General features: G+C 38.4%; 1 protein-coding gene across 2 annotated transcripts; it reads left to right on the forward strand.

Moving 5' to 3' along the window:
- Window positions 1-222: 222 nt before the first annotated feature.
- LCMT1 (leucine carboxyl methyltransferase 1) lies at window positions 223-21,494 on the forward strand. 2 transcript variants are annotated; one of them, XM_085312927.1, is made up of 11 exons: window positions 223-572; window positions 1,731-1,822; window positions 2,421-2,542; window positions 3,940-4,016; window positions 4,723-4,784; window positions 12,984-13,086; window positions 15,054-15,174; window positions 15,966-16,067; window positions 16,466-16,557; window positions 18,835-18,956; window positions 20,601-21,494. In XM_085312927.1, exons 1-11 carry the CDS (start codon window positions 406-408, stop codon window positions 20,621-20,623), a joined length of 1,083 nt encoding a protein of 360 aa, XP_085169053.1. In that variant the 5' UTR covers window positions 223-405; the 3' UTR covers window positions 20,624-21,494. The 2 variants fall into 2 exon arrangements, with proteins under 2 accessions (XP_085169053.1, XP_085169054.1); XM_085312928.1 differs by having other exon boundaries at window positions 18,835-18,932.
- The last annotated feature ends 41 nt before the right edge of the window (window positions 21,495-21,535 follow it).

The following is a 21,535-nucleotide window of genomic DNA, read 5'->3' on the forward strand; positions in this document are numbered from 1 at the left end:
AAGTCCCGCCCCCGGCGCGGCCAGGATGCCGGCCCCGCCCCTCACAGCTCCTCCCCCTACGCGGTGCAGGCTATAGAAGGCGGCGCGCTGCCCCCCTCTCCCCTCCCGCATGAGGCTGCCGGCGGCCTCGGGAGCGGCGGCAGGGCCTGGCCGTGCGAGCGAGCGAGGAAACCGCCCTGGGTGCCCCCGCGCGGGGCCTCGTCCGCCGGGCGCGCGGCCCCGCTCCGGGGCGGGCCTTGAGCGGCGTCACCTAGCAACTGCCCGCACTATCCTTCCCGACGTGCCTCGCGACGCGGCGGCTCTTCCTGGGCGGGGTGGTGCGCGTCGCGCTCTGCCATTGGCTGTGGCGGAAACTGACAAGGCCYTGGACCAAGCGTGAGGCGCCCGCCGTGCGGGCACCGCCCAATGGGAGGTGCCGGGGGGCGGGACCCGCGGCCGGCGCGCTCCCCGGCTCGGCCGTCGCCCGCGCCCTCGATGGCGGCCGCTGCCCGCGAGCACCTGCCCGCCGCCGGCCTCGACGAGGCGGACGAGGCCGTCCGGGGCACCTGCGAGGACGCGTCCGTCTGCAAACGGTAGCGGCGCCCCGTGGGGAGCCGGCGCCGAGCCGCTCCCGCGGCGCTGGGCGGGGAGGACGAGGGGCGGGGGAAGGGGAGCGCGCCGGCTGCGCGGGCCGCGCCTCGGCGGGGTGCGGCGGCCGCCTCGGGCTCTCCCGCCGGTTTGACTGTCACGGGTGAGCGCGTGCCTCGGCGRCTGAGCGGCTCTCGGGGCCTGCTGGCCGCGGACGGACGGGGTAAAGCTGCGTACAAGCAGTTTTATTTGGAAAAGTGARCTCCAGGGTGTCCTGAGAATTTCTCCCCTGAAGAGGTGGTTGAGTGTTTGCTTTGACGTTATCCGTCTCTGAATCTAGTAGCTTCAGCCCTCTGGTTTGCCATAAACTTCTCAAACCCTAGTGTTAATTAGTCATCCTGTTTTCAATTTAGAATTTAGCTATAAAATTGCATGCATTGAGAGCCAGAGTTATAGTGGAAATATGATATTTCAGTGATGTCCTGTCTCAGGAAAGTCTTTTTGTTGYTTTTCAGAATTCTTTACCTTGTATTTCCTGGAGGATGTATGCTTGTGGGGGGTGATGAATTTTGTTGCCCTGTTATACATGGGCATGAGTTTAATTTCTGTCATTATTGGTTTTTTTAATCCATTCCCTTGTTATCACTCCATTCCCTTGTTATCACTATAGCAATAACGTGTTTTTTTGAGACTTAACCTTCTCAAATCAGCTATAAAGCTAGTAATTTCTTGTAAAATAGCATTATGATCTGTGTTAAAGTGATAACTGAAAGCTATGGGATAAGTGACAACAGTTCATGGAGTAATGATGTGTAGAAGTAAAACAWGCTTGATGTACAATCTAAGGAACTTCAGATAGTTCCTCTGCTGGATCAAGAAGAAAATATTTGAGATTATGATAAAGTCATCTGTGGAAGTTCCTCAAATAGTGCAGAGGCTATTAAAATATGTTTGTTTAATATGGCAACAGCTGGAATTTTAACTAGGTTTATGTAATTGTAACTTATAAATTGAAATAGTTCCTCGTGTTCAACAAGATTTTAAAATCTTGGCTTTATATAGAGACAGATTGGAGAGTGACCTTTTCAGCTTATATATCTTTGAGTAAATCTTGATGGCCTTATTTCATAATTCTTCTTATTTTTTTTCCCCTCTGCTTTCAGATTTGCTGTAAGTGTTGGCTACTGGAAGGACCCTTACATCCAGTATTTTGTGAGGCAAGCCAAAGAAAGAAAAGCACCTGAAATCAATAGAGGCAAGTCAGCATGTGAATGTGGATAAAGATAATGCAAACATATTCTTAACCAGTCTTGAAGAGCAGCTGACAAAGCTTCCACCTACCRGATATTATGGACTATGGAAGTGTGTAAAAGAATAATAGAAATACTCTTCACAGTGGCAATTACATACTGTATCTGATCTTTTAAATATTATCATTTTAATCAAGAACCTTGTCCTTTACTTTCAACCTGTTGAGTGGAGTGTCTCTATTTCTCAGTTAATGGACAGTAATCTCTACAAAGCAGTCAAAAATGTTGATTTGACCCGGGACAGCAGAATATGTGCCAGCTCTGGCCTCTGCAGTTTTTAAGTGTCTAGAATTAATCTGGTCTAGTCAAGGTGAATCTCCACTAAAACTTTATTTACCTAAGAAACCACATTTTTCAGTGCATCAGATTTTGTTATTAATTAAAAACAACCACTTTAGATATCTTAAAATGTATTGTTCCTTCCAGGAAACACATTTTTTGATAGACAAGGAGTTCATGAAGTTACATAAAAATCTCAGTATATGTTAATCCGTCAATATTATACTAAAATAATAATTTTAAAACATAAACATTTTTCAACAGGCTATTATGCTCGTGTTCATGGAGTCACTTATTTGCTTAAGGCTTTTCTAAAGAAGACAGAATGCAACTGTCAAATTGTTAATCTTGGTGCTGGCATGGATACTCTGTTCTGGAGATTAAAGGTAATGATAGCTGAGAGTAATGATCCCAGATAGAGATTTGTGTAGCTCTCTGAAGCMCTCTTCTGTGAGGGCGTATCTGTGCTGTATTCTATAGTACAATGCGGACATGTGCAGCTAGCCCAAGTAGTGTGGCAGATTGTCCAGGCTGAACTCTGCCTCAGCTTGCTTAGAATTTGTTTAGGCATCTTTAAACTGCAGTGCCAGATGAGATGTTTTCACTGGATTTTCACAATATGTGGCATGAAGGTGACCTCTAGTGGACTTCGAGGAGCGGGGCTTGAACTTCACATTAACCTCTGAARTTTAGGTTCTCACTTCTTAAATCCTATATCATTAAAACAGAAGTGAGATGCCAATATACAGGGTTGTACCAACCCTATTTACCAGTTTCCGAGTTATTGCTTTGTAATTCACAATAATTCAGACTCTAATACCAGAATGATGATATTCTGAGTAAATCCATCTCTAAAGCATCTTTGCTTCTCAAAAGCATATACTTTGTAAATTTATTTCTGGAAGAAACTCCAAAGAAGCTAGTTTCATTTTTCTTGGTCACACATTATTATGTTACAGTCAATGGAAGAGAAATAGATAACTAATTTTTTTGACATGAAGTTTTCACCTTACCTGCATTTCTATGAAAACTATGTCAACAGACAGTTTTATTAAAATTCCTGTAATGGAGTTTTTAAGTTAGTGGGGCCTTTAATTCCAACTCTTTTTTTTGTTGTTGTTGTTGTAAATAGCAGATGTAGTATGATTAAGGTAAAGAAGATAGGACTTGGTTAATCTTACACTACAATGTTCTGACTACTGAWTTAAACTACTATTCAGAAGTGCATTAGATTGACAAGCTGGAACTTGCAGTACATAATCATGAAAGGATTGCAGCACAGAGAGAGACTTTGCATAGCTTAGCTAATCAAGGTGTCAAAGCACGCATGACAGTATGAAATGAAGGGATTTTCCACTTTTTCGTAATAGAAATGTGGATGTTCTTATAGTCCAGCTGTCAGTTTGATCGCCAGTTGTAGAATTTAGTCAACCTGTACAAGATGTTTCTCATTTGTTTTGTAGAGTATACTGGAAATGTGTGGCTATATGTAATAATTGTTCCCTGTTACTGTGCTTTTTAAAATTCTGATARTATATTGTTGGAACTTACGTTTCAGTGATCTCACCTCTAGGACTGCCATGTAGCATAAGAAGTTAAGTTTTTCTTCATGGGGACATGTTAGTATCTCTTGACTTTTTAAGCTGGGAGACATTAAGGTATACTATTAGGAATGCTGAAGTAAATGAACCCAAAACCTCTTGGAGCATAAAGGTATGAGTTTTTCTCATATGCAAGTGAAACTTGAATGTCYCTAATGCTAAACTCTTACTCCATTTCTCAGGATGAAAATCTTCTCCCTATAAAATATTTTGAAGTGGATTTTCCAATGATAGYTGCAAGAAAAATACATAGTATCAAGTAAGTATTATTGCTTGTGTTTTGCTATACAAAACTGGATTTATTTCAGCAGGATGTCATGAATTACAAGCTGTGGATATTAATTTTTACATTTCCCTCTGAGAAACAATTTATGCTCTAGGATTTGGAATAAAGCTTTGATTATACAGGCAAGTCCAGCCACTGTTCCAAATTGTAGAAGTTAGGTGGAAGCTTTAGAGAGGGGGAYGCAGATGTTACTTTTGAGTGAGAGAAATATAAGGAACAGGGGAATCCTCAAGATGATTAGAGGCAATTAACTCTGCTGCTTCTACTGCTAAAGATGGCAATAAATTCCCAGACTTGCATGTTGAAATAGAGGATAACTGATACTTTATATGAATATTCTTTTTCAGTGAATAAATTAAGGCTTATGGAAAACATCTGCAGAGAGTGTACTTCTTTTGAGAGATTGGCTCAACTTAAGTCATTGAGGTTTTGTTTGATGGCTTCCTTTTGGGGGAGGCGGAGCAAGAGAGGGCAGATTTGTTGTATCCTCACTTATAAAAGGCAACTACATTACTAAGTCTAACTTGCAAACATTTTTATTTCCAGTAGATGGCATACATATTCTCTTGTCCATATATATATACACACACACACATATATATATATATATGTATGTATATTTAAACACATAGTTACACAGGCTTAACTGCTCAAAGATACTTTTTCCTTCTTCCCACAGATCAAAACCTCCCCTGTCAAAACCAATTATGGAATCCCATTCAGGGGAGTCTCTTCTAATAGGTGAGTCATCTTAAAAATAAGTCAGCAATGTGCTGCAGCACTTTAAAAACTTTTCTGATCACTTTGTTCTGCTATGTGGGCAGGCTTTTAATTTTGAAGAACTGTGTGGACAGAGATTTAAGAAAGAAAATAGGCTTTTTTTTCTTTTAATATCCTGTCCTTTTGCTTCTGTGTCATATTAGAAATATTTTTTTCTTGAAGGGATTTTGTTCTGCCCTGCAATCTTTTATTTTTTTTCCCCTTTTGTAGTTTAACTTGTGTTTTCTGCTCCCTCACAGAGGAGGAAGAATGCTACTGAGGTTCATACTTGATTAAAAAAACCCAATCTATTGATTATTTTTACCAGTCTTTTTTTCTAAGACCACAAGTCTTTACATTTGGCAGAGTCTGCACAGTAGAAAAAGTTTGCACAATCTATTTTCAGAAATCAGTGCCATTTCTTAACATTTTATACTCCGAATTTTAGTTTTTGGAGTTTTGCTTTCATGAGGGCACCTTTACAATCAACCAAAAATACTCCTGCCTGCAGCAAGATACCAGTTATCCCAAATTGTGTTTAAAYGAGGATGTTATACTTAGAAGCTGTGGTTTGATAGTACTCTGTCTTGGCTTACTGGATCATTGTTTTTGTGTCAAGATTATAATTCAAAAAACTATTTACTTGTGAAACAATTATGTTCTGCTCAGTAGKGCTCTCAGTGCAATAGATATTGCAATAGTAGCTCTTCTGGACCCTTCAGGAGGAACAGTAATTGTCTGTATCTAAGATACCAACTAATTTCTGTTCACAGATGTGGTCCTAAAACAGAGCTGAAGTAGTCCTGTGTTTCCTGATATAATTCTATTGGTGCTATTTATATGCGCAATTCTATCTAAGGGTTTTGGTCTAGGAAAAGCTGCCTATACAAAGAGTGAGAAGGAGTGTCCTTACTGCCAGAGGGAAGATGTAAGTGAGCTTTACCCCAAGGCTCTCTTAGTGCCTGAACTTGGACCAAAGTTCTACCACATACTGATTAGATTGCGCATGTTTATGCGTATTAAGCACATTTTATTGCTGCTTATTTAAGGGTCTTATCCTTTAGTTACCAACTTGTACGTTGGTTGCCATTTGAACAGCAGAATTCTCCACTGTTAATTTAGATCTCAAAAGATGAAAATTCAGTGCCCCATCTCAGAAAAAGGGTTTCTAAGTACCACTGTGTTCCAGGTAAGAGACCTTTCTATGACAGTATGATACAATGAGATAGTCAGCATAAGCATTCTTAAAAAGTCATTAATACAAGGTCCATTAGAGGCAATTCATAGTATTTGCTTTATTGAACAGCTTAGATCTGTCTAGTACAGCAGAATAACAATAAAGTTATTGTCGTTAAAAGTGTAGTAGTACTGTATTGTAGTTAAAAGCTACCAATTAAAAAGTGAAAGCAGTCAGCKGCAGTTATTTTATCATTGTTGTATGTATTTGAGTGGTTTATTTCTCTAAACTAATTGCTCATTCTTTTTCTGTGCTGGGTTTTAAAAGCTTTAGAGCAGCTTTTTACCCCAGCCAGGCTGGATGAGTCCTACCACACTGAGATTGTTGGTGTGTAGCATAATGTTCAAATACTTGGAGATGATGAAAGTCTTGTAAAATGCTAGTTTTAACTGACAATTAATAACCACTGATGAGTTTGAGTGAATTCTGTGTTGGAATCTCTCTTTGAAGGACGTATCAGTGGAGTGGCCTCATATGGAAGGGCCAGTAGAAGAGGCTGTGGAATAAACAGACAAGTTGAGCAGTCAGATGAATATTGTGTGGTCCTAGAGATTTCTTAGAGTTCTAAAGGAACTTGAAAATGAAGTAGCTCAACTCCTAACTGGTATATACCCTCTCATTTTAAAACTGTCTTAGTACCTGAGAACTGGAAGGTGGCGGCTGACTCAAATGGGCTCCAGGAGAAATCCAGGGAACTACAAGCCAGTAGGACTGATGTCTCTACTGGACAAATTAGTAGACATTCTAACAGACAGACTTAGTGGAACACATGAATAATATAATGTATTGAGAGAGTCAACATGGCTTTTGTAAAGGTAAGTTATGCCTCACAAACTTATTGGAGTTCTCTGTAGGAGTCAACAGACGTTTTGGACAAAGACATCCAGTTAATACAGAGCTTGAATTTCTGAAAGTCTTTTGAATGAGTCTGTCATCAAAGGTTCCCAAAGAAATTAAGTTGCTGTTGGGGTGGAGGGAAAGGAATGGTTCTCACATGGATAAAGARATGGGGATGAAAGGTAGACATATGTGGTTAATTTTTGTTGTGGAAGGGGATGGAGATCTGTGCTCAGGGATAAGTTTTTCAGAACTAAAATGATTAGGAAAATAGAGGTGGCAGCTTGTAGGTAAAGTGTACCACACTTTAGAGTGGTAAAGAAATGTAGAAGAATCTTACTAAACTTGGTGATTAATTCAGTGCAGATAAAGTGATGCACAGGGGGTGAAAAACTGTGCGCCTCACATGTGAAATGATAGACTGCTGGCTGTTTGTTTCTGCCCAGTTACAAGATTGTGGGATTATAATAGATACATGAAAACATCAGCTTGTTGATGTAACGGTCCAGTATCCAAATCAAAGAACTCTTACTAAAAGATTAGAAAAAAGGTATCACTGATGGTAGTACATGCTTACCCTCTCTTTTCTTTTCCCTAGATAGCTGCTATTGGCCTTTGAGAATTAGGATGCCATACTAGGTAGATCTTTGGTCTGACCTGATACAGCTATTAGAATAGTTTTAATGTCAAACTTCTGGGAATGCTGGCTGTCATGGGGATTGTAATATGGCATAATGAAGCAGCATTTCCAGAAGATAGTGCAGTGTTACTCATTCTTGTCTTTTTTTTATCCTAAATCTGTTCTACACTGTCTTTCTTGTATATCAGGAATAATCTGTGTATGTACTTTGGAATTTCTTACTTGAGTTGATGTAATATCCCTTGACATGACTCTTGTTCTCTTGCTGCTTTTCTTTTCATGCTAAATGGCTTCGTTTCGTGGAACTAGTGCTAAAAGACAACTTTCTTGGCTTCAGGGGAACATCTGCTTTCTACTTGCCCTTTAGAGAAAGAAATGACAGCATGGCTTGCAATTCAAGTACAGATATTTGTGGACTCCTTGCCCTTAAATGCAGCAAGATGACACTTGCCATTGAACAGCTTTGTTTCATTGGGAATGTTAGCTCTCCAGGGAAGAGCGGTGGAGTCATGCAGTCATTTGACATTGCTATGACAATATCAAGTTAATTTTTTTTCAAAGTCCAGTGATGTGTCTGCTTTATAATGAAATCACTAGTATCAGAAAGATAGTACTCCACCTTTGCTACATTGGAGGTGCAAATTACATTTTCATGAACTATTGCCTTTCTGTGCAGCTTGGTGATCCACACTTTCTGGCTCTTGCTGGTCCAGTTTTGGGAGTTGGTWACTTATCTTCCTCCTTTCTGCGTTTCCAAACTTGTTTGTGACCTGATAAAGAGGTCAGAAATGTTCATGTCTTGGTGAACTGCATGCCTTGCATTAGGGAGCATCCTGTACTTACAAGATGGACTGAATTTCTTTGTATTTTAATCTATACCTTGCTCTGATGCTGTAGTTGCAAACTGAGTGAAGCCAGTACTGTGTTATGACTGAGAGCCTATAGAATAGGTTACATGGACCAATTGCTTGTAAAGGTGCCAAAGATACCTCAGAATAAATCTTAATGAAAGCACTTTGAATGAATAGTATCCTATCTGCTTTCTGTTAGAAAACCCCTAGGAAAGTGTTACACTAATCTAGGAACAGAGTGAGAGAAGAAAACTCTTAATTCTTATAGCAGAGTTATTACTGTACTTCAAGCATCAATGATTCTGTAATGCTTCTTCAATACACCAATTAACACAGGGAGTAAGTGTCTGAGGGCCACCACAAAAACTGAACATTCATTTGCTGGTTTAACAGTTAGCATGTTTCTATGAAAGGAAACTTTATTGCAGTTAGGTCAAAAGACAACTATAAGCAACACTTAATACCTTTCAGTTACTGTAATGACATCAAAATTCAAACCACTTGGATTATTAGTTCCTTGCCAAAATCACGGAAAGTACACCACATACATGATCAGAGCAAAAAAATTCTCTATTGTATTATGCCTAAATGATGGGAGTATGCCATTAGGCTGAAAGGAGTCTTTGTGTTTAGGAGATGTGGAGGGTGGTTTTCTTTCTCTCCTTCCCTCTTCCTTCCCTGGTAATTCTCAAATRAAATATGAATCTGGTAATTCTAAATCCTTTATTTCATACATGTTTAAGTGATAAACATTGTACAAAACTGAATAGGCTCAGTCTAAGCATCACAAAGAAAACCATAAGGTAGCTCTGTGCTCTAAAAAAAGAACATCAGGATTAATCAACTGTGCTAAAGTCATGATGAAATACTGGCCTCTGGAGGAGAATTAGTGTTTAAAATATGAGATTTTTTCAATGGATTAGTTCATCAAAGGTTGGCTATCTCAGCATTAGGACAGCTGGCCCGAGTCCCAACAGGGYAGCCCTGTTTACTTGAAAGCTGTCAAGAGAGTCGAGCTTATAAACAAGACAACAGAAAAGTTATTCATAAAGTAAACCTCTTCAAATAAGTAATTTGGTTTCTGAGTGCGGTTTCTCTTCTAGCACAGAGTGCACATTCACAGTGTGATCATGTAATAGGGAAGCTTTTTCCATTTTTAAACAGCTTTTCCTTGTGCATGGTCTTGCTGAATTGCCTTGTACGTTAATGCAGTGTGGGTGTGTTGTCCTCTGGCCCAATACAAGGATGGAAAGCAGCAGCAGCAGAGCTCCTGCCAGAGGACTGGTGGAGCAGGGTAGGGTTCCTGTCTATGGGGATGTCACTTTGACAGATGCCTTTGGAAGAGTAAGATTACAATGAGAGTGGTTTTTTAACATAAAGAAAAAACAAAAATATAAAAATGGATTCCATTAAATGAAATTTCTTGTTCATAATAAGAAATCTGTGAAGACAATGTGGCTGCATTACCAAGCTGAAGTTCACTTTTTCTTTTGAGCTGCTCTGTAGGTTATGTTTTAAAATACATTTGTACCAATACTGCTCCATCAAGATGGAAGTATATCTTTCAAATTTTCATATTTAGAGCATTAAACAATGCAGTAGAGTTGAAATTGGTGCCAAAGACCACGAGCTAGCATTGCATTATTTTCTGGGGTGTTTTTGCCTGCAGGCTTGGAACGATGATTCCAGCTATTATCCGCTACCTTTGCCTTGCATTAAGTGCATTTCTGCTATCTGAATGTGATCTGATGGAGCAGTTGTCAGTCTGATGTAAAAATCTGAAGTTATTTGCCTAATAAAGCCTGATCTTTTCATCCCTTTGAGTTTATATAGAAAAGGATATTTTATGTCATATATAGGCCAAAGGTGGAAGCTGGCAGAAAATCTTACAAGGAGTTTTAGAGGAGGCTAGCTTAAACTGTTATCTTACTACTTTTTCTTTTGCCTCTATTTGCATTTAAAAATTGTTTTGTGGAAGTTTCATATTCTTACCTAGGATTTGCTCTAAGGTAGAAGYATTGTTTGTAAATGTTGATATATATCAAATTAGGGAGATATTTAATGAGATGCCCTCAGGTATGTTTAAAATGTACATTTTTTAACAAATATATCAGCTTATGTGCCTTAATTTTCATCTGTGGTTGTTTGCCAGCCACCATCAGTGGAGGGCAAAGGAGAATTTGCAGGAAGCTGTGGGGARGAACAAGTATGTTCTATCTGAATGGACAAAAGAGAATCAGGTGGCCCAAGTACTGGAAATGGAAGTAAAGTAGTTGCATTTGGAGTAAGGCTTTTGAAGAAAGGAAGAGAATTCATCCCTCCTCAGCTTTCTTGGCCCGTTAAAACTTTCTGCTGTGACAGWGTCCTGTGCAATCCTAAAGAAATTCCCAGACCTTAAGTGTGCTTAGATTTAAGGTTTAAAGAATATTTCCACTGGGCCAAATCATCCTTAAAGAAACCTATTCTAGCTTTTTCTAGTAGATAACTTGGAAGTATGGCTGGATGGCTGTTTATTTTCTTTTGTCCCCAACCAACATCTCCAAAAACAATTCTTTMTCTCTCTTCCAAGCTACTCAGTTTAGCACATAGGGTCACTCAGATTACTTTCTGTGGCTAGACCCTCTCCCACTATATCAAGGCTTAACAGATTTCTGTTTTTTTTYCCCCTCCCCCATATGTGTATAGAGGCTGATTAAAAAACAGTTGTTAATTTTGACTGAATTGTTATGATGGAAACTGCACTTCTAGAGAATTCCTAACCTAAAATTTGAGAGCTTCTGCTCCTTCTTGCTCTTCACTGATAGAAATGCTCGAATCATCATGGTGCAAGCAAAAGACATTTACTTCCATCTCTGAAGTGTTTGTGCTGGTTTCATTATGGATCGTGTGAACATTTTTTACAATTAAATTTCTGGTCAAAATTAACATACTAGTGTGTTCAAGTCGATAAATCTGGACAGCAGGCAAACGGTATATAAATACTTTCCTTCCCCCACCTCCCCCTACCAAAAGAAAAAAAAAGCCTCTAGTGTTCTGCTTGTACCAGTAAGCAATCTTTGTTCAGCCTTTGGATGCCATTATCATGGCCTTGATATAATAACTTAAATAGAAGGGTGTGGGAAGTAATATACCCRTTATAGAACACGTACATAGGAAAAACCTTGACTCAAAATGTTGAATCATTTACTGCACAACTTATTTTCTTCCTACAACTTTCTGCATGAACCATTCTGGGTTTTTGTATCTGTTCGGAAATATTGCTAGAAAAGCAGCATTTGCTAGTGACRTGTTCGGAGAGCTGGTCACTTGAAAACTAGATGGAGTTGCATCTTCTAGATTAAGCAGCACTTCAAACAATAACAAATTGCTTTTTCATTTTTTTTCTCCTGAAATGGAAAACCCCTTTCATCCTGTCTCTTCAGCCACTTGGCTTCTCTTTCTTTCTTCACCCAGCTCTTGACATCAACTCCTGCGTTGCCATCTAGAAGCTGTGGCTGTCCGCAGCAGTGCTGCGGGGTTCCAGGTGGAGCAGACGTGTATTCACTGACCACTACAAGGCCACTTTAACTTCTCACTCTGGGATTTTTCCACTGCYTAGTTTACTTATTACTTTTTGTTGGGTCGCATGTCTCACACATGCTGTAGGAGGGGAAAATGAATGTGGTATTCTGTCCTCATGACTTCACTCCAGTAGTACAGCTCTTGAGTTAAAGCTAAAGCATGGATGGAAGAGCAATCTGATTTATTTCCAGACAACTTTACTTTTAACTTTAAGTGGTTTTGATACTATACTTGTAAAATTCTTTCTATGGTGACTGGTCTTATATTTGAATTGGTTGCAACCAAACATCAGAATGCTATTGACAGCAAAATGCTTGTGCTGCTAGTGGCTTCCTTATACTTYTGCTAGTATGAGTCAGTGGCAGAATGCCTTTTGACTTTATTATTAGTTCCTTTTTGTTGGAAAGCATTAATAGGAGCTTGTTGCCTGTTGTATGCCAAGAAAGTATATTTGCTTCTTGAAATACCTTTTCTAAACTTGTGATTCCAAATTTGTAATACTATCACAAGATTTTATGAAAAACCTAAATTATAATTTTTTGAACATATAATCTGTGTCTGATACCTATCTATATTATRTAACTGTATGTATTAGTAATTTTTGCTATGTTGTTTCTCTTAAAGTTTTCATAAATTATTGAAGAAGTATGTATAAATATATTGAGTCATCCAAAAAGACTCTAAAAACAATAGAAAAACCYTCTCAAATAACCTCTCTTTCAAGTCTTTGACCCTCACACTTTTTTCTTCTCTCTGCATTCCTTGAAACCATGGTAACAGGTGGGATAACCTATCTGCATTATAGTGGCTGCAGAGTAAAAGATTAGGCTTGTTACAGATTCTGATGCTAATATAGCACAATCCATAAAACATAATGATCTGGTAACAAATATTTGGAGAAGAGTTTGCTGTTAATTGTTAGGTGTAACAAATCAAATGGACTTCGGCCTCCTTTGCCCCTGGGTTTTTGTGGGTTTTTTGATTGCTTTTTAAGCAATTTTATAATTTCCATGTCTCTTATTTGTAACCATTAGTCTCAAAATTTAAATCTGCAGATTCTCACAGCCTAGACTCCAGTCRATATTCCATAATAGGAGGAGATCTGCGTTTCTCATCAGATCTGGAGGAAAAGCTAAAGAAACATAATCTGGATATACAGTAAGGTGTTTTTTGTTTCTTTGAGGGCTTGTGGGAGCAGGCTGTGGAAAGTCAGACTTGGACATACTGTGTCTGCATCCATTTATCATTATGCTATTTCCATGGTTACCTTTTTCTAAGCCCTTTGAGCAGAAGGAATTGTGCAGATACCTCCTGTAGCCTCACTGAAATGAGCAGGCTGTTATTGCAGTTACTGCTTGGTAGTCCAAGCCTGAAGCAAAGTTGTTTCTTATGTAGTCCATTCTGCAAAATGAATTTTCATCTTCCTGAAAAGACCAAACATGGTTTCTTGGTCTTAAACTGCTGGAATGAATGAAGTCTGTAGGTGGGTTTTTTGTTTTTTTGGAGTTTTCTGTGAACATATTTCTAGTGGTTGCTCGTCTTTAGTATATACAGTCCTTACTCACAAGTTAAAGCTATTACTGTAGGTCACGCATTTATTAAGGCCTTCTCTTTTATTCTTAATTTTCATTTGCCCCATAGGGGATGAGTTCCCACAGCAGCCATTCTTTGCGTTAGAAAAAACCTCGTCTCTGAGGAGCTCTGTTTCATGAATTGAACTCTTTTAGAGATTTCTAACTTTTGTCTCATTTGGTTGAAATTTGGCTAGTAGAATCAAAATTTAGAAGGGGGGGGATGGATGCATAGATGTATGTATACCCAAAGCATATTCCTGYAGGAAGTTAAGCTAAAACCATTGTGGTCATTGCCCCTTTCTGTTGAAAGAAGGATGGCTATTTATTATCCAGTGCATTTTGAGCATCACTGTTTAAAATAGAGATTTTCCCCTTTGTATCCAAAAGTCATAAACTGCGCTTTTTCTGAGTGGAATCTTCATTGGTTCAATTGTGTTTTGTTAATACTGACTATCTAGTACGTAGATAAGTGACTGTCTTCCATTCCTGTTGTTATGGGTGATATGAGTCAAGATTTCTAGGAGCCTAGCTGGTAAAATGAAGACTAATTCTGTCTGTTAAATTATTTCAGAGTTTTATCTTTGCGGTTAGTTTCTATTGCCTTAAAACTTGTCTATTACCTTAKACTTTTGGTAAAACAATTGTTATGGAGTCCTGAGAACTTAACACTGGAATCTAGTATCTGGGATTTTATCGTTTAGGCGTCTGAGAGGGGTACAGTGTAAGTTTTTAAGAGTGGATGATGGATGTACCTTTCAAATCTAAGATATATAAATAGCAGCTTTCTGGCTGGGTGGGAGAGAGCATATGGGTAAGCAGAATGCATCAAATTACCATTTAAATCTTTGCACTTCCGTCTTCTGAAATCTCATCTTGCTTGCCTACATTGCCATTTGTAGTTACTTTTTTCTGTATGTTCCAGCAATTAAAAGAAAACTCCTTAATTCACAGCAAAGTTAATCGTGTCTTTTTTTTTTTGTGGTTGAGGGAAAGAAGCAATGTGCAAACTATAGATTATATTTTGCTAGGTAATATATGAAGTTTTTTTCCTAATACTTGAATAAATATTTCTAATTATAGTTCTTAAGAGCAAACTTTTTTCTATTTTTACTTTATTCATAGTTTTACTGCTGTCTAAAAGAGTTGATTGTGTGTATARGGTGCAATTCTTTTCCAAAATGCATTTTAATGTGTACTTTTCTTCATGCTATCAGAGTTCAGAGGGCACTCATAGGGTACAGATTGTTCTGGGTTCATAGCATGGCAGGCTTAAGGGAGATTGTTTCCTAATGTCCCGTTTTGTAATCATAGGAGTTCACTGTGGTTAATTTGGCAACTGCCAGAAAACTTCATTCTAGTCCACCTGATGAAATTATTTAATTCAGCTTTAAATGTCTACTTCATAAAGATGTGGAGTTTTTAAAAGAACTTTTGAGCACATGAGATGACTTGCTAATAGTTCTTTACAGATTTTTCTTGTTGTTTTGCTAGAAATACTTCTCTTTCTTTCTTTCTTTTTTTTTTTTTTTTTTTTTTTTTTTTTTTTTAAAGATTGCCAACACTCCTGATAGCAGAATGTGTGCTAGTTTACATGACACCACAGCAATCTGCAAATCTTTTGAAGTGGGCAGCAAGCACTTTTCCAGTGGCAATGTTTATAAATTATGAGCAGGTAAAACAAAAATGACAATAATGCAGCTCTAAAAATGTCATAAGAATTGCTTTTGAGATTGAGAGTTGTGCCTGCAAAATAAGAGTAGCTGTATCTTTTTCTATAGACAAGGGTTCTGCTGGAGTTCTTTGGTAATGTGTCTTATCTTGTAGATCTGTTAGCTCATCGTGTATATTCGTGCAAGGAATACACAGTTATTTTGAAGGATGATTGCTAGGCAATCTTGACCTAAAGRAACTGAGACAATGAATTTCTGAAGAAAACTAAAGTCTTTTAGATAAAACAGAAGTAAAAGAAGTAATGCTCAGTGTTAAATATGAGTTTATAGCATTAGAGRTCTTTGGCAAAGGGGAGCAAAAAATCACTGCAGCATAAATTGAATTTTTTCGTATGGAAGGGAAAAGCTGCTGTGGGGGAACTAGATAGCTCTAGGAATTAGTAACAGAATCTTCTATATTCTAAGTCACTACTAGAGATACAAGCCAAGCTGCTGATAACCTAAAGCAGAGTCAATCTTCAGTTCCCAGTGTGTATTGGTTCCTGTGTTCATAAAGGAAATGGTATTGTTGCTAAAAGCATAAACTGCAGTCAACTTGCAAAAGTGACATAGCTAGGGAGGGTTTGGCGGTGGGAAATGAGACCTGATGGGAGAATGTATGAAACTTGCTTTGTTATCCTGCACATTTTATAGCGTAGGCAATTAAAGTTTAAACAACTAATGTAACCACTTTCCACTGTGATTACAATCCTTTCAAAAAAGGGAAAACACTTTTTCTCATTCTCTGTCTGAGGTGAATATGACAGATCGATTTGGACAGATCATGATTGAGAACTTACAGAGAAGACAATGTAACCTGGCTGGAGTAGAAGTCTGCAGATCCTTAGACTCTCAGGTAAAGAGCCACAGAGCTGTGGGTGGGTTTGATACTAAACTTAATATGTCTGCAAATTGTAAGGCTCCAAACACTGATGAAGGCAGATTTTGGATGGGGCAGCAGCTGTCTACTTAAAACTTTTTCCATCCACATTATGATCATTGCTTGCTATTAATGCCATGGTTGCTAGATATCACCTAACTTTTGTAATTGTACAAGAACTGCACTAAATCAGAGCACAGCTCCATCTAGCCCACTGCACTCTTAGTGGTTAGAAGCAGATGCTTACAGAAGAGCGTAGAGCTCTTCAATGAACAGGTCAAGTAGATGGCCTACAAAATCCTTGGAGCATAAACTGGTTTCTGATATTCTTTCCTTGAGTCCTCTGAAAACTGTGCTGCTTGTTTATTTTACAGAGGGAACGATTGTTGTCAAATGGCTGGAAAACTGCACATGCCATTGATATGATGAAAGTGTACAGCTTTTTGCCACAGGCTGATGTGAAAAGGTATTGCTGATAGATTGCTTGCAGACAAAAATCACCTTCAGATGCTATTTCTAACATAATTCATGCCAATAAGTAAGATGGGATCGCCTACTGTGTCAGAATGGAGGCTGCATACAGATGCCAGCTAGCTAGGCAGAACGTGGCTGAGTCAAGTTCCTGCAGAATGTTAAGCATAGTGTCTGGAGCAACATTAATGATCCAGAAGGTGTTCTCACTGCAGGAGTAGACTGGCAGTGGTGACTTATTTGGGTGAGATATAAAGCAGCTTTGGGCAGAAATTTGCAGATGGATGCTACAGAAAAGCTATGTTGAGTTTTTACAGTACTTAAGATGCTTCTTGTGAACATCCAGCCTCCACAGTACTAGGAGAGTACTAGAATACTCAGAACAAGCAGCTGTTTTTCATGTCTCTAAGGGAAGTAACATCAAGGTCTTCACTCTAGATTCTTTGGCCTGGGTAAGACTACTTATCAATTTGCTTTTTTTACCACAAGTGGGTGGAAAATGGCCAATCTTAATGCTCTTTCCCTTCTTCCTTGGCAGAATATTTAGATAACTAACCAAGATAACTAGCCAAGGCAGGGCAGTAATTTAGTGCTATGACCTATTGTTAAGTTAAGAGGTAGAGGTGTACACAACAATGGTGCAACTGTCTCATTACAGATTGCATCTTCTGTTCATATTACGTTCATAGACAAGAGAGCTGGGTTTGTAGAGAGAGCTTAGTACATAGAGTATAACTAAAGGCATTAATCATATTTTCAGCCTTCATTAGAAGATAGAAAGCATTGCTTTATTGTTCAGCTCTTATTATGTTGATCTACCCAAGGGAGGTATTTGTTAGTTGAACAGCCAAATGGTTGCTTCACACAAATGAAAACCGATTAAAATAGGCTTCCTGTGGTAATTCATTTTCCAAACGAAGTCCTTGTTTTCATTGTCATCTGTTGGTTTATCTAAAATATGTCTGTGTGTGTGAGGGTTAATTAATTCTACATTGATTTTTAGGTTTTTAGCATTAAAGAAAAACTAAAAAGGGGAGATTTTTTCTTAATGAGTAACTTCCTAGGTATTTAATATGAAGAGTAAATTGCTACGAGTCACTCATTAACTGTTTGAATTAGTCAAAAAACTTACCTTAATCAAAATAAATATTTGCATATGGGGATTTCTCAAACTGAACATGGAACTGAACAGGTGAGACTGAAAATCACTGATTGTTAAATAGGAGTGATGATTATGGGATTTTACCATACGGCACTTGTGGAGAAACATGGTTGGTACTCTTTGCAGCATTTTAAACTATTGACATCAGGAACAAGGAGATGAACATGTGTAGTAAGTAGGTTATGTAAATTCTGTCACTCAGTATTAATATGAGGGAAATCCAAACAAATTCTAGAACCAAACAAATCATAGTAAGCCAAGGTGTCCTTACTTTAAAAAGTTTAATTTGGCACATTCCTCCCTCTCTCTAGATTACTTGAATATCAGAGTGCTTATTTTCCACACTAAACACTTCAAAAGGTGGCTACTGTGGATCAAGAGAGAAGCTGAGGGGCATCAGTTTGTAAATATATCTGAAAAAGGTAGACGGTACTGCAAAAGAACTGTGGGTCAAAGATGTTTTATAAATAGAAAGCATTAAGGACAGCTTGGCTTACTATTATTTGTTTGGTGCAAGGCATTAAAATATCTTACATCAAGAATTCTAGTCAGGGACTATCTTTAGAGAAAATTCCTCAGGGCTTATATGTGTTATTTGGTCTGTACTTCATCATGGGATGTTAGGAGCTGCACTGGTCTATGGAGAAAGCCCCATCATTCTTCCAAGGTGTGATATGGAAGTTTTGCAGTTGTCTGGAGAAAGTATTATCTTAAACTGTTCCTGTTTTCATTTGCTAAATATTAATCTCCTTTTAGGCTRCACTACTGTGTCTACGTAAATCCAACGAGACTAGATAGATGTAGTAAGAAGGGTTAGAAAATAAATAAGGATATTCATGAGAAGTTATGCAGATTAATTCTGGAACACAGATTGCATGAATTAGAAGCTGAAAAAATCTTGTGGATCACTATTTCAATACATTGACAACAGAGGCTAATAATGGTGGTATTTTCATTATGGGCATGTACTTGTATTCATTTACTACAAAGATAAYTCTCTGACTCTACTAATTTTTCATATCTTCCAGTCCTCTGGAGTAAAGATGTGTATGTTATGAAACTGTACAGAGGCTTCAATTTAAAATCACAATTTTTATTCTGTTCTTACAGAATAGAAGGGCTTGAATTCCTAGATGAAAAGGAACTCTTTGAACAACTAATGCAGCACTACTGTATCTGCTGGGCTTCAAAAGACAGCAGTAATCTGGGTAATGTTCTCCAAGATCTAGAAGGTGACCCTTCATGTTGAAAACTTATGTGGAAAGACTGGGACTATGTACGCTAGATGTATGATAGAAGTATCCTGTAGCAGAAGTGGAATCTGCTTCTCTGTTGTTGGGGCTGTGAACACCTCCCATGTGGTGACATGGCTGTTTCTTCCACAGCCTTCTGAGGGTTTGTACAGGTGTCTAAAATGCCCAACTAGAAGCCTGCCCAGTACAGGGCGGTTAGAATCTTTTACACTGAAAGATGCCATGTGAGTTAATTTAGCTGCCTTCTTTATAGTATCCCTGCTAACMGAAAGATCTGTAAATCCTGTGCATATGGAATACCATATAGACATTCAATATATAAAATCAGTGTCTAGACAACAACAAAGTATATTACTTAGTCCAGTCTTATCCTTCTGCATTATCCCCATTTACTTCCGTTTAAAAGATTGATGTTTTCCATGCTACCTGTTCCTGGAGGGAAATAATTCTTAAGAATGAAAGGAACATTTAAGAGTTAATTTAAAATCCTGTCTCTCCTAGACTGGAATTTCTTTGGCACAAAGACTTGATAATGCTTTAGGTAATTTTATGTATGATACTGCTGTTTAAGAAATACTAAAAATCAAGAGTTGTGGTTTGGGTGAAGGATGGATGCCTGCAGCCATTATTTTCAAGAGTTAAAAAGATGACTGTGTTGTGTGTAGTTTATCGCTGCTTCTGCGTGCAATTTCAGGGGCTTAACTGTTTTCAAAAGGCTTCCTGACTGCCAGTTTATATCTTTTTTTTTCCTTCCTGTTCTCTGCCCTTTCTTTGCTCCTGACAAAGCAATATTCAAGAACAAATTTTATTTACTGTTCCTTACCAAGTATGAATAGATGGAATCTTTGCTAAAATTGTGCATCTGTCTCAGCCAGACTGAGTACTAGAACATCTGACAGCTGATAAAGCTAGATCTACAATGCTGTGGTGCTGCTGCTGTGACAGAGGTGCTAGCTTGTGGTGTCACCTAAGCTGAGTCCTACAACTTCTATAGTTTTGAGCTGCAGAAATGAAAAACTTTCACTTGATTTGTGATGGCTAAAAAGTGATGCCTGTAATAGAGAATTTATTTCTAGAGGAGCTAAGCCCCAAAAGCTGACCTCTTCACAGTAGTCAATATTCCTGGAATCTCCAGCATTTTACTTTACTAGGAAGGTATTTAGGGTGCTGTGTGTATCGAAGTTGAATGATGCAGCATATCTTAGAAGTCAAAGACAAAAGTCAAAGGAGATAATCAAATGTCTAATGCCTGGTTATGCTTTAATCCAAAGTGCTTACTCTTTATCCTGTGTGATCTTTCCGCCCTCAGTAATGCTATTTTTCCCCAGCTTTCTCTTGTTAATTCCATGGGCAGACCCTTACTTCCTTTAATAGCCTTTGTATTGTTTCTTCRACCGTGAATAACTTCATCACTCCTTCACTGTTGCATTGCAATCAAAAATTGATATAAAAAGTACAATTCACCTTACTTCCTAATTTCTTTGTCTGCTACCAAATCTTACACTTAAGTTTTTATAAATTTCTTAAAGCATCCTTGTCTAACTATTCTAATAAGTGAGGCATGGGCACTGTAATGATAAACACTTGTTTCTCTTCCTCCTTCCTACTTTCTTTTCCAAATAGGCCTTGCAAGCATCACATTTTAATGTATTTGCTTGAGGGAAGCCATCGGCCCAGAAGCCACAGCTACTGCCTTCTGCTGAAGACGAGATTGAAGAAATGATGGGACTTCTCATGTGCCAACTTCAGTTTGCTCATCTGTGTAAGCAGCGCCAGTGAAAGAAAATGACCAGTGCTGCAGATGCTGGCTCTCCTGTTGGCTTTTGGTAGTTTTATTAAATCTTTTTTGCCCATTGTGAGCAGTTCTTCTGATGCAAGACTCCACTCCCTTTTCTGGATATGTAATGACAGACTTCTATAAGATTATAACAGTAATTCATGTTTAAAAGCTCACCTTCCTTAGCTTAAAACAAAGTAAAGTGTTCTTGTATTATATTATTTTCCTCTCTTGACTTCCTGTAGTTGTGTAGAATGTATTTGTGACAGGAAGGTGGGAAAACAGTACCAGGCTGCATTATTGGTATCTCTTTGCACTGTGCACAGCTGATAGTGAAGGTTAATCTTTCTGTTCAGGTTTCATTCTTACAAAGTGTCAGCTTGTTGGCTTTCTCCAGGCCTTTACTGTTGTGACAAGGCTGTCACTATATTTGGTCTGTTTTTGTAGGGGAAGGGTGAAATAAAAAGGGGTCTGTGATTCTTAGTGATGTACAAGAAATGGATGATGTTAAAGCAGATTTTATTTAACTAGAAAGGGCTTAATTTGCCAGTTCAGCACTGGGATTGTAAAGGTAAGAAACATTAATCTATATTTGTGCTGCTTCTGGCAGTATCTTTACACCAGTTTCCTATTCTTTCCCATTAAAAGAAACAACATAGAGAAAAAGCCCTACTCTGTTGTTGGAAATAGAATCTTGCAACCTCTCTATAAGAAAAATAAATGTCTGGTATTTATAATTTGCCCAGTGTGTTACTCATCAGTAATTACCTATTCATATCTG

This window comes from Rhea americana, unplaced genomic scaffold (assembly GCF_003343005.1).
Source record: "Rhea americana isolate MKP2758 unplaced genomic scaffold, rheAme1 scaffold_370, whole genome shotgun sequence".
Lineage (NCBI taxonomy): Eukaryota > Metazoa > Chordata > Aves > Rheiformes > Rheidae > Rhea > Rhea americana.